The following is a 12,829-nucleotide window of genomic DNA, read 5'->3' as shown; positions in this document are numbered from 1 at the left end:
CACAGTTTCTGTGGGAAGTAGCTGAGCCGGGTCCCTTGTGCGTAGTCTCTACCAAGGGTAGCGAGCCATAGAATAAATCTGGTTCGAGGCAGTGACCATTCCTCCCAAACCACCCTAGCCCACTGGACACTCTCACCTTTAATCCTAAAGAATTCATGAGCATTAGCCATAAATGTCCCCGAACCACTATGCCAATTTTCAAGAGTAGTGATAGCAGCAGGTATGCCTCCGCATTGTTCCACCAGCTGGTTTTTGAGAGTGCAAATGGACTTCCATAGAGGCGATGAAACACTCCTTACACCCACAACCCAGATTGTTGTATGAGGAAGGTAATAATGTGCCACCCAATGAATCCACAAAGAGTCAGTTTTAAGATGAAAGTTCCATAGCTGTTTTGCTAAAAAAATTTTGTTTCTTGCCCTGATATCTAGGAGAGCCAGGCCTCCTTCCTGCTTGGGAAGACATACCTTTTCCTAGGAGACAAGAGCAGAGTGAGGAGAACAAGAGTTACCCGACCAGAGGAAACTTCGACAGATGCTATTGATCCTGGTAATAACTATAACTGGAATCGGAAAGATACTGAGCCAGAATTGAACCATGCCATGCAGAACTGATCTGATGAGCTCAAGGCGACCCGCATATAAGAGGTGTTTCCTCATCCAACTCTGAATAGAAGATTCCAATTTCTGCAGGAGAGGGGAGAATTGACTAGCCAATAATCTGTGAGGGCTAAGAGGGACCCCTAGATAACGGAAAGGAAAACTCCCTTTTATAAAGCCAGTAAGGTGCAAGATGGCAAGCTTAACACTTTCCCCCACACCACCGAAATATATAGAGGACTTCTCAGCATTAATATCAAGGCCTGATATCCGACCAAAAGCAAGAAGCTGCTAGTTTAATATGCTAACTGACTGCATATCACACCGGCAGAGTAATAGGACATCATCTGCAAAGGCTAAGTGGCTGACCCCTAGAGCACAACACTTGGGGTGGAAATTGAAATCAATGTGCTGCGTACTCTGCATAATCATCCTGGAAAAGTATTCCATACAAGCAATAAAAATATATGGAGAAAGAGGATCTCCTTGCCGAACACCACACTGCCCCTTGAAGAAACCATATAGATTCCCATTAACAGAAACAGAGAAAGATGTAGTCTCAACACATTGCATAAGGAGCCTGACAAACCGAGGAGGGAAGCCCAAAAACAACAATACTTGACGCAGAAAAGACCACTAAACAGAGTCAAAAGCTTTCCTGAAGTCAATCTTAATAATACATCTAGGGGATGCCCTCTTCCTCCCATAATGACGTAAAAGCTCCTGCATGAGGTGAATATTGTCAGCCATATTTCTTCCTCCTAGAAAAGCATTCTGGACAGGGCTGATGATATCCTGAAGAGCATGCGCCATTCTCCCCGCAAGAATCTTGGAAATAACCTTATAGATGACGTTGCAACAAGATATCGGCCGAAAGTCAGCAGCCAAGTTAACATTGGATGATTTTAGGACAAGGGCAATGACAGAATGGTTGACTTGTTTGAGCAAATGTCCCGATGTGAAAAATTCCTTGACTGCAGCACAGAAATCCCCGCCCACTATTCTCCATGCTTTCTTGAAGAACAGGGAAGAGAACCCGTCTGGCCCAGGGGACTTCTCATTTCCAATGCTGAAGAGAGTTTGCTGGATAAGGTCATCTGTTATTGGTCCCAAAAGAAGAGCATGGGAAGCTGTATCAATACAGGGGCCACACTGGATGACATCCTCATTAATGGGATCGATTTGTTTTGTAGAGCCAAGGAGATTTGTAAAGTATCGGACAAACTCATCACCCACCTCATCAACCGAAGAAGAATACGTGCCAGAGGGGACCTGGATTGCTGGAATATGATTTCTCCTATGCTTTTGGCTCAGCAAAGCATGGAAGAAACGGGTGCCTTTGTCCGCTTCCTTTAAGAAAGTGAATTTGAGTTTCTGCCCATAGTAACTCTGCTCCGCCGACTTGAGGTGCACAAGCTGTGATCTAAGATGCTTGACCTGGGACTGAAGATGAATATTATCACAGTCTTGATGCAAGAGAGATTGAAGGCTATCCAGTTCTTCCTCAGCTCTGGTAACTCGTTGAGAGATGTGACTATAATGAAGCTTGTTGAGCTCCTTCAGTGGCCTTTTCAGCAGTTTCAGCTTTCGACACAAAGTGAACATATAGGAACCATAAACAGGCGTATTCCAGCATTGCTCAATCAACTCAAGGAAATGAGGGTGATCAGCCCACATGTTAAAAAAATTGAAGTTCCTGTTCCTGCAAGGCTGCCGAGAACCTATTTGAATAGAGGATGGGGAGTGGTCCGAGAAAGCCCCAGGATTATCAAAATGCACCTGAGCCTGCTGCTGCAAAGTGGACCAATGAGTGTTAACCATAACTCTATCAATTTTGCTCCAGACATGTCCATTTGACCAGGTGTAAAGGCAGCCAGTTGAGTTAAGGTCAGCAAGACCCAAGTCTGAGCAACATTCCCTAAAGTCTGTAACTTCATAGATGGTCACAGGAACTCCATTGTGTTTATCCTCCTGAGAAAGCACCGAATTAAAATCACCAAGAACCAGCCAAGGAGTATTAGGACTCCACCTCCGCAGGTCATCCCATAGGGATCTTCGAAGAGAAATAGTGTTGAAACCATAGACAAAAGAAGCTGTGAAACCATAGGTTATTGTTGTCTTAATTTAGCATCTCATGAGTTTATGTCTCCCATCATATTTGTTTTCATGAAATGTGTTTCCTTTTACAAAATCTGAACAAATAGCACAACACCTAATCACATCCTCCTATCCTATACAACCTACACACTTATGAACCTTGAATCTTTCCCTAAATTTTCATCTCACTGCCCCACCAATCCACCACATTAGTAGCCAACCAAACTAGATAACCCACTAGCAAACCATGTCTGCCACCAACCCAACGCCACCCAACCTTGTCCTTATGTCACCATCTACTTGTTTTCATAATGATCATTTTGCATGAGTAGGTTCTCCTCCTTCAGAGTTGTATTTTTCAAGGTTTGTTACCATAGTCAACCCTAGTTTTGTCGCGGGCTATCCGACCCCTATGCTGCGAGCTTTAGACCTCGGATAGGTTCTTCAGTAGATCTATAACTCATTGTTGATCTCTCCTCTTATCCTCTCCAACATCTTAGAGGTTCAGGTTCTCCTCCACCTCATCCTACCACTCGTCAGCATCTCATGGTTCTTCATCCTTAGGTGCCAAAGATCGTCCTTCTAACATTGTTTGTAGCCACCTCTGTTACTTCTCTCTTTTAGGTAATATTTTCTCCTCGCTATAACCCATTGCATTCTCTGATAATGATAGGTATGAGGCTTGACATGGTGCTATGCGAGATGAAATTCAGGTTTTGTGCTTTAATGATACTTGGTCCTTTGTTCCTTTCAATCCTTTGATGAATGTTATTGGTAGTTGTTGGGTGTACAAGATAAAGCATCATGTGGATGGCAACGTTAAGCAGTATAAGACGAGATAGTTGTTGAAAGTTCTATTCGACAAGAAGACATTGATTACTCTAAGACTTTCAGTCCTATTATTAAGCAGGCGATTGTCATATTATTCTTTTTCATTGTGGTTTCACGTGGTTGGAAGATTCATCAACTCAATTCCATAATGGTCCTTAATGCAGTCTTTATCGAAGAGGTCTATGTGAAACAACCTCCAGGTTTTATTGACTCTGATCTTCCCTCTCATGTGTGTTGGTTGCTTAAGTCTCTATATGGTTTAAAACAAGCCTCGCGGGCAAGATACACTCATCTGAGTGATTTTCTGCCTTTTCTTACGCTTCCAATGTTGACATTCTTATTTATCTTGTTTGTTGGTGCTGATATCTTTTATCTTTTGGTTTATGTTGATGATATCTTACTTACGGGTAGCAACTCTATTATACTTCACCGGCTCATATAGTTGTTGAGCTTAGAGTTTAAACTTCGTGACTTAGGCACCGTTTATTATTTTTTAGGCATTGAGGTTCAGTCCACCAGTATGAGTCTGATGTTATGATAGCATAAGTATATTATTGACATCCATACTCGGGCTGTTATGACCTCCTGCAAACCTGTTGATACTCTTATATATACCTCAAAAGCTACCATACTACCAGATTCCTTATTTTTTGATCCTACATAGTTTTGTCAAATCATTAGTGTTCTTCAATATCTCACCTTTACGAGGCCAGAAATTTGCTTTGCTGTCAATAGAGTCTATCAATTTATGCATGCTCCTATAGATTCTCATTGGGTTTCCATTAAACGCATTTTGTGTTATCTTCAGCGTACGACATCTTATGGTTTATATATCACTTGTAGTTCCTCATTTGTTTTACATGGCTTTACGAATACAGATTGAGCATGTAGTATTAATGATCGCAAGTCTACAGATGGTTACCTTACTTTCTTTGGTCAGAGGTTGATTTCGGGGAATCAAGCAAGCAACACATAGTTGCCTGCTCCTCTAACTAGATTGATTATAAAACCTTAGCAGATTGCACTACTGAGGTTATTTGGCTTCAGAACTTATTGATAGATCTACAAATCCCTTCTACTTCTGCTCCTACCAGTTGGTGTGATTATCTTAGTGCTACTTATTTATCCGTGAATTCTATTTTTCATACTCGTACTAAATATGTTGAGGTTAATTATCATTTTGTATGAGACAAGATTGCGAAGAAAGAGATTCAGAATAGTTTATATTTTCTTATGATTAACTTCCAAATGTCTTTATTTAGCTGCTTTATAGTACTTCCTTTACTACTTTTCAATTCAAGCTTCGGGTCAATCTTTCACCCTCGGCTTCAGGTGTGTGTATAAAAAAAAGAATTGACTAAATAAATAAAAAGTATTTTATTTGTTCTGAAATTATATAAATCATAAAAGGAGAAGGAAACAAGGAAAAAGGCAGATGAGAGCGTGAGGTCCTTGATTACGTAATTTGCTGTCATGTTGAACAAATCATTGTCATGCAGTCAATAAGTCAACTCTAGAAATTAAACTGGACATATTGACCCGCTACACCCTTTCTCACTACAAATGCTGGCTTTTCCAGGCTGACAAAGCACAGCTTTTGCAGTCCAAGAAAACAAACAAGCCTAACTTTGCTTCAAGCATCTTCTTTTTCACTTCAAGAATGGCTGGTGATCAAGTAACCCTGTTGGATTTCTGGTCAAGTCCATTTGGTATGAGAGTGAGAATAGCTTTGGCTGAAAAGGGTGTAAAGTATGAGTACAGTGAACAAGATTTGAGGAATAAAAGTGATTTGCTTCTTCAAATGAATCCCGTTCACAAGAAAATCCCAGTTCTTGTCCATGATGGGAAACCTGTTTGTGAGTCACTTATCATTGTTCAGTATATTGATGAGGTGTGGAAGGACAAGGCTCCTTTGATGCCTTCTGATCCTTACGAGAGAGCTCAGTCTAGGTTTTGGGCAGATTTTGTTGACAAAAAGGTATGTTTTTTGTTCTTAAATGGTTGATCTATTTGGTTTTTTGATTTTTTGCTGTATTGAACAGTGTATTTTAAATCCACCCCGGTGATTAAACCTACTTTGCAATTTGATAAGCTTGGAAGAATTAGAATATTACATCACCATTACAATTAGCCCTTGAGACTAATATCATATCAAGGAAGAAATTCGGCATCACAATATGGAATGGTGGAAAAGTCTGTTTGAAGTTAATTTCAAGTGTTCTTGGGCACGAAATTTATTTTTTTTATGTAACAAATTAGCCATTAAAGTTTCTGGTCATTATTGTCATTCTTGTTATTTCCTGATAATTAAAGTAGAGTTTGGCACGATGTTTCTGTACAAGGATTACCTAATTGGTTGGGTCCAACAACCTTAAGACGCCCCAATAAAACTTTAAAAATATCATATTTATTGGATTAAGGATAAGATTTGGGCTTGGGTGATGATGCTTTTGTTATATTGGTGGGTAGTCAGTAGTCACCTTCAAGTATCCAAAAATTATCATCGATGGTGACATTATTGAGGTTTTTCCTATTGGTGAACTTCCCTTGATTAAAAAAAAAAAGTCACGATGAGCCTTCCGTCTATTACTTAATTATTTGTCACTTTCAACGCAGCAAAGTAAATAAGACGTTACACACCATCTTAATTAGTTGCTGCATTAGCCGTATTTGAATTTCTACCCTCTGTAACAGTTATTGGCTAGACAGAAATTACAAGTACTGGTACAACCGTTGACCTCTGTGATTCCAAAAAGTCACTAATTTGTTTTACAATGGTGTGATATGAATCTGTAGATCTATGACTTTGGGAGGAAGATATGGACAACAAACGGAGAAGATCAGGAGGCAGCCAAGAAGGATTTCATTGACAGCCTCAAGCTTTTGGAAGGAGAGCTTGGAGACAAGCCTTACTTTGGGGGCGAGACCCTCGGCTACGTTGATGTAGCACTACTTCCTTTCTATTGCTGGTTTTATGCCTATGAAACCATCGGCAACTTCAATATAGAAGTTGACTGTCCGAAGCTTATTGCTTGCTGTAAGAGGTGCTTGCAGAAAGAGAGCGTGTCCAAGTCTCTAAAAGATTTTCAGATACTCTATGATTTCGCTGTGATGGTAAGGAAGAAGCTTGGGCTTGAGTAGCCATAGACAAGGAGGTGTTATTTCCTGTGTTATGTTATACTTATGTTTTGTTTTTGTGTGATTTATGTCTCAAACAAGGCTAGCACTTGGTTGCGCCTGTAATATGTTTGTATTCTGAGGGTACTTTGTTGTGCCTGGCTTGGGATGTGTTTTTTCTCCCTGTGATGCTTGTTAGCCTTCAAATATATCGTGGCTGATAAGCTATCTAATATCAGATAATCTCCGGATTTTTCTAGGAAATTGTTATTTCTATCTTTTAAAGTTTTCAATAAAATAGTTGTGTTTAATCATGGAAAGCTTAATTTTTATCTAAATTTTTTTCATGACTTCATCACTCTATAATTTATTAAACTAAAAACGTGTTTAGCAGTGTGGTAGCGATTGTTTTTCAAATAACTTTTTTGTGCTGAAATTCATGCCAATGATTTTTTTTTATTTTTTTTAAATTATTTTTGACATCAGCACGTCAAAACGATCCAAAACATACAAACCGTATTAAATTTTTTTGAGAACGTGGTTTGCACCGCGTTTCCAAACACTATCTAAGCAAGCTTAAGAGACCTCAGGAAAGCTATGCATGAATGAATATCTAATCATGAAACCAATGATAGTAGGATGAGACAAATACAAAATACTATCTACCATCAAGGTTTATATTTTCCCCTGTATTAAGAGGTTCAAAGGACGACCTGAGGAATTGAAATCAAATGTAAATTTTCTCATAAATGCTAGTGAACTAAGGTCTAATTCCATGGAATCTGTCTATCGGAATTTTGATCATCGGTAATTTTCCATTCCGTCATCAATTTTTTCGGTAATAAAAAAAAACAAATACTGACGGAACACCGACGGTATTACAGACGGCAAAGCGCGCAAGAAAAAAAATTACCCGTGAGATCATTTACCAACGGAACAACTCCATCTGTGTTTCCAACGGTATTTACCAACGGAATATCCGTCGGTGATTGTGGAAAGGACAATAAATATTTTAGAATTCCTTGTCAAATACCGATGAAATATATCCATCGGTAATAGTAATGGAAAATACCGACAAAATATATTCGTCAGTGAATATGGCATGGACGGTAATTTTTTGCAACACTCGGTATAATACCGACGGGGGATGTTTCTGTTTGGAAATCCATCGGTATTTATTTAAATTACAAAAAAAAATTATTTATTAACAGGAAAAAAAACTTAATAACCAAATAATTTGTATTAAAACATTAAAATGTATAAATAATGTTAAATAAATTTAATCCAAATATTCATTTACAAATTTAATGTTTAATAAAAACAAAAATAAACTAAAATAGTGGCGAAGCTGGAGGAGGAGGAGGAGGAGGAGGCTGGTTGTTGCCGGAACCGTACGACCAAAAGGGAGCACATGGATCATCTCCCATCTTTAATCTAATCTCCATAACCATTTGACGGAGCTGATCATAATCTGTTGAGAGGCGTTGATATTGTTGTTTCAAGGCAATGAACTCCTCTAACTGCGTGCTTAATACTGATGAAGAGCTCCTAATGGTTAAGACACTACGGGCCGACCGCAAGTTTTTGGCCGTAGTGTTGGAGAGGCTGTAGACCCGATTTTTATCGGGTCCACCAGACGATCCGACCTCCATCCACAAATCCGGATCAAAATCCGGATGGGTCGAAGGATCGTCCCCATATCTCTCCTTCAACCATCTATTATAGGTCTCCTGAATTTTTTTAAAAAAATCATCATATTCAATTCAAGAAAACAATAACTTACAAAATAAAATGATTGAACGAACATACCAAAAAGTGCTGAGCACGGGTGTCCACGTGTTGTTGCACCCCCTTTTGGCGGTCTTGACTTCGCACGTGTGTCTCTACAAATAGCTTCATTGGACTCGGCTCATGTCCAAGAGACGTAGCCTGTAAGGAAATAAAAACTTGCAAGTTAAATATATTTATAAGCAACAACAAATTAATTAACAATATATTTCATTTAAATTAATCTTACCATCTGCTTCAAATATGCGCTAAACTGGACATAATCGCCGGTTTGCGTGGTCATCGAACCATGAATTTACCGGTTTCAATTGTTGGCTCTAGACTGTGAGCGTCATGAGAACCGCTTAGACGTCACGTGCTCAATTTATGCCGCCCATATATCTCCCGAGATGAATAGCGGTTTGAATTCCGACCAAACTGCCACCTCCTTCCATCCTTCAAGGTCGTTGTCCCTCGCATTTCTTTTCGCCTTTTTTTGGATGTCATACCAAAAATCACGCAACCTACTTCCATAGTAACTAATTAGAATTTAGAACATAAAATTAAAAATTAAAATAAATATTATTTTTGAAGTTACCTATTTGTTGTGTGATTTCTCTCATACCCTCCTAACAACATTGTTGTCCGCGCTATCTCAATCAAATTTATTCTGTGTATATAAATAATTCATTTAAAATAAAAATAGTACAAGATATAAAATTAGAAAAATTATTTATTAAAAATAAACTGGAAATTTAAAATTAACACCTACCTGAAATTAACACCTACCCCTCCTAACAACATTGTTGTCTGCGCTATCTCAATCAAATTTATTAAGTGTATAATAAATAATTCATTTAAAATAAAAATATTACAAGAATATAAAATTAGAAAAATTATTTATTAAAAATAAACTGAAAATTTAAAATTAACACCTACCTGAAATCGCCAAAAAGCAGGCATCGATATTAGGTCTCCACTCAGGATGTCTGGAGACTTGACTCCATTGAAATAATGAAATCTCCATCGAGGATTTAAATGTCGATGTTATTGTCCTGGAAGCCTTAATGTTTGTGAACCTGAAATTAAATAAAATTAATAAAATATTAATTATTTGTTCATAAATTATGTTATAAGTATATATAAAAAAAAACTAAAACCTAAACAAACTTACATTGAGAGGTCATCCTTCCACTGTACAAGGTATTTGCGGGTGAATTGACCTCGATGTGAAGGCACACTGCCTCTATGCTGTGAAACCCGCGCTAGAAGAGGCAACATCACAAGTTGGTGCAGATGCCTTACCATGATCAGCACCTAAAGAGATGTCCTCCTCGCCGTAATCACAAGTATTAGCATTATTCGAATAAGATAACTAATTTAATCATATTAAATAATTTATAAATCCGATTGGAACCTCCTTTATGTGTGTGGTTTTCAGTTGAGTAATAAGAGTTTATACTATATTTTGTTTGAAATATCATTAGTGAATCCTCTAGGCTTAACACTTGTTTTTATCATTGTTTAATTCTTACATTGATCTTCCATCTCAAAATTCTCATCAACTTCTTCTTCTTCTTCTTCTTCTTCTTCTTCATTATTATTATTATTATTATTATTATTATTATTATATTACTATTACTATTAGTATTAGTAATATTATTAATATTACTATTAGTATTACTATTATTGTTATTATTGTTGTTGTTGTATTATTGTTATTTATAATTTATACAATTAACCTCCCTGTGGTTCGATCACGGTCTTACCGGATTATTTATTACTTCCACACTCCTACACTTGGAAGATGACATCAATCTTTTGGTCATGTCAATGATCAAAGGATGAAGAAATATTTTTCCTTTTTTCCATTTGAAAAAATACTACATTTGAAGATAAAATTCACTTTTTATATTTCTTTTTTATATATTTTCTTGAAAAAATGGTGTAATACACCATTATTGGACAATTAATTTAGGGATTGAGAAATCTTGTCTATGTTATATGTTATGTTAATTGGTATAAGAATATATTAGCCAATTAATAGATATATTGGCAACATCTTCTCAATCTATAATACAGAAGTGGTGACCATTTAGAATATTGTTAATAGAAGTATCTGTCTCCCCTGTGAAATACTCTAACACTTATTAGAGTTCAAAATAAAATATTTGTTTAAGTGGAGATGTAATAAACTCTCTCTCTCAACAAATACACATACACACACCAAAAAATTTTAAACATCCAATCTCCAAATAACTTAATTACCTAATTTTTATAAAGGCCCACACTAAAATCTCCATAGAAAGACCTGGATTATTGATGTTGCATGATTTTTAGAAGAGGTTTTGTTTTCTTAGTTATTTTTATTGTTATATTTAGTTTATCAAAATATTTTTATGGTGTTTTTATTATTTTTTTTAGTTTAGAAATTTTTTTCTTATTTAGTTTAGGCTCAAGGCTAGTATAAATAGGGTTTCTTAGCTTTAATTTTAGAAGACTACTAGAGAAATATGAGGGTTTTGGTGTGGTGACCTTGTTCGATAGATTTTTTTTGTTGCTTATATGCTAATGAATAAACATGGCTTGGATATGTTGTCACAAAACAGGATGTGCTCATGTAAGGGGATATGGAGGTTTTTATCTCAGGAAAGAGATGTTAGGAGCTAGTGATACAAACAAAAATTATATAATTAATGTTTTGACTAGCAACAATAAAGTTGCAAAGGCAAGTTAAAAGAATTTATCCTCTCAAATGGGAAAAAATAAAGAAGAAAGAAACTGGAGGACAATGGGAATGATCATTGACACGACCAAAAGATTGATGTCTTCTCCCAAGTGCAGGAGTGTCGAAATAATAAATAACCCGGTAAGACCGGGGTCGAACCATAGGTAGGTTAACTATATAAATTATAAATAATAATAATAATAATAATAATAATAATAATAAGTTAAAGAGGAATTTGAGATGTAAGATTAATGTGAGGATTCAACAATGATAAAAGCAATTGTCAAGGTCAAAGAATCTACTAATAGTATTAGAAATAAGTATAGTATAAACTCTTTTTATCAATTAACTAGAAACCACACATAAAGGAGGTTCCAATCGGATTATTTATCCTTAATAGTTCATTATAAATTTTTAACATGATCATATTAATTATCTTAGTTTAGTAACACCATACTTTTAAATATTGTCAGGAATTTATGATGTTAACTTATGTTAACAACAAATCAAGTTCCTTTCATAACACAGGTGTAGGTTATACAATACGGTTAGTTATGAAAGTGCTAAGCATTTGTTGTACCAAGTGTTATACAACACAAATCTAGATTAACCATTTAACAAGCAAGGTATTAAGAATTAGTAAGATAAAAAGATAAGACATGTTAATAACAAACTTTCTTGGATACAAACATTGAAGTTCATGTTGAGTTTATATTATACATATTCTAACATCATTAGTGAAACCTTTTCACCTTGACATAATAAACTTAGGCTAAACATAATGAAGAAGAGAAACATAAATAAAAAACATAAGAACATAAGTATAGTAAAGGAAATGAAAAGCATAAACAAGAGATTAAGAAAAATATAACATGAAATAAAACTTAGAAAAGCTCATTTGATAGTTACAATATTCCACAAATTTCAAATGAAGGAGTCACAATAGTTATTTTTCTTTGTTTCTAAAAGAAAACAAATACCAACATTATTGTTTATAAGCTTATTCTGAATGGTATTTTGTTTGTGTGACATACTTAAACCACAACTGTTCCTAGCAAAGATATTCATAGAGAAAGAGCAAAAACTAAGATAGACTAGACTTAGCAAGGCAAAAAACTTATAACTAATTGACTGATGTCCACTCATCTACTTCTCTGTCAATGTTTCCTTTTATTCCTTCTTCATACAGTTTGAGTTCTTGAGTTTTTCCTAGACCCAAAGCCACCACTTCATGTATCATTTCTTAAGTCTCTTTTTCACTCTCAAAACCATTGTCTTAATCCTTCATACAAGTAATCTGGAACCAAACATTTCCTTGTTAGATTCCTAAGTTTAGGGAGTCTGAAGAATCACAATCCTTCGTTGTGTTAGCAACACTACTACTAGCTTGCAACAACTTCAGTTTCCTTATTTTTCTTTTATCCTTATATGTGTGTTCATTGGTCACTTCTAAAGAGGTTTGTTGGTTGTTTTGAGGATTCAATAGGGGTGGTAGATGGAAATGCATGCCATTGGTTTCATCATTCATAGAGGCATAGATAGGGTTTTTATCTTCTTTTCCAACATCATATTATTTAATATTAGGGGATGGCATGGTGTCTTTTAGAGGTGTGTTATTTTGAGTATTGGTTACCTCCGTTGCAAGAAGATTGGGTGCCCTATCTAATATACCAACATGAGCCGCAAAAGA

General features: G+C 36.2%; 1 protein-coding gene across 1 annotated transcript; it reads left to right on the top strand.

Annotated features, from left to right (window-relative positions):
• Window positions 1–5,080: 5,080 nt before the first annotated feature.
• LOC118036683 (probable glutathione S-transferase) lies at window positions 5,081–6,879 on the top strand. The gene is made up of 2 exons (XM_035042466.2): window positions 5,081–5,505; window positions 6,324–6,879. Exons 1-2 carry the CDS (start codon window positions 5,188–5,190, stop codon window positions 6,666–6,668), a joined length of 663 nt encoding a protein of 220 aa, XP_034898357.1. The 5' UTR covers window positions 5,081–5,187; the 3' UTR covers window positions 6,669–6,879.
• Window positions 6,880–12,829: the final 5,950 nt, after the last annotated feature.

The sequence above is a fragment of the Populus alba genome, chromosome 1, assembly GCF_005239225.2.
Source record: "Populus alba chromosome 1, ASM523922v2, whole genome shotgun sequence".
NCBI classification, from domain to species: domain Eukaryota; kingdom Viridiplantae; phylum Streptophyta; class Magnoliopsida; order Malpighiales; family Salicaceae; genus Populus; species Populus alba.
Note: the sequence above shows the minus strand (reverse complement) of the source record. Positions and strands in the feature narration are given on the sequence as shown.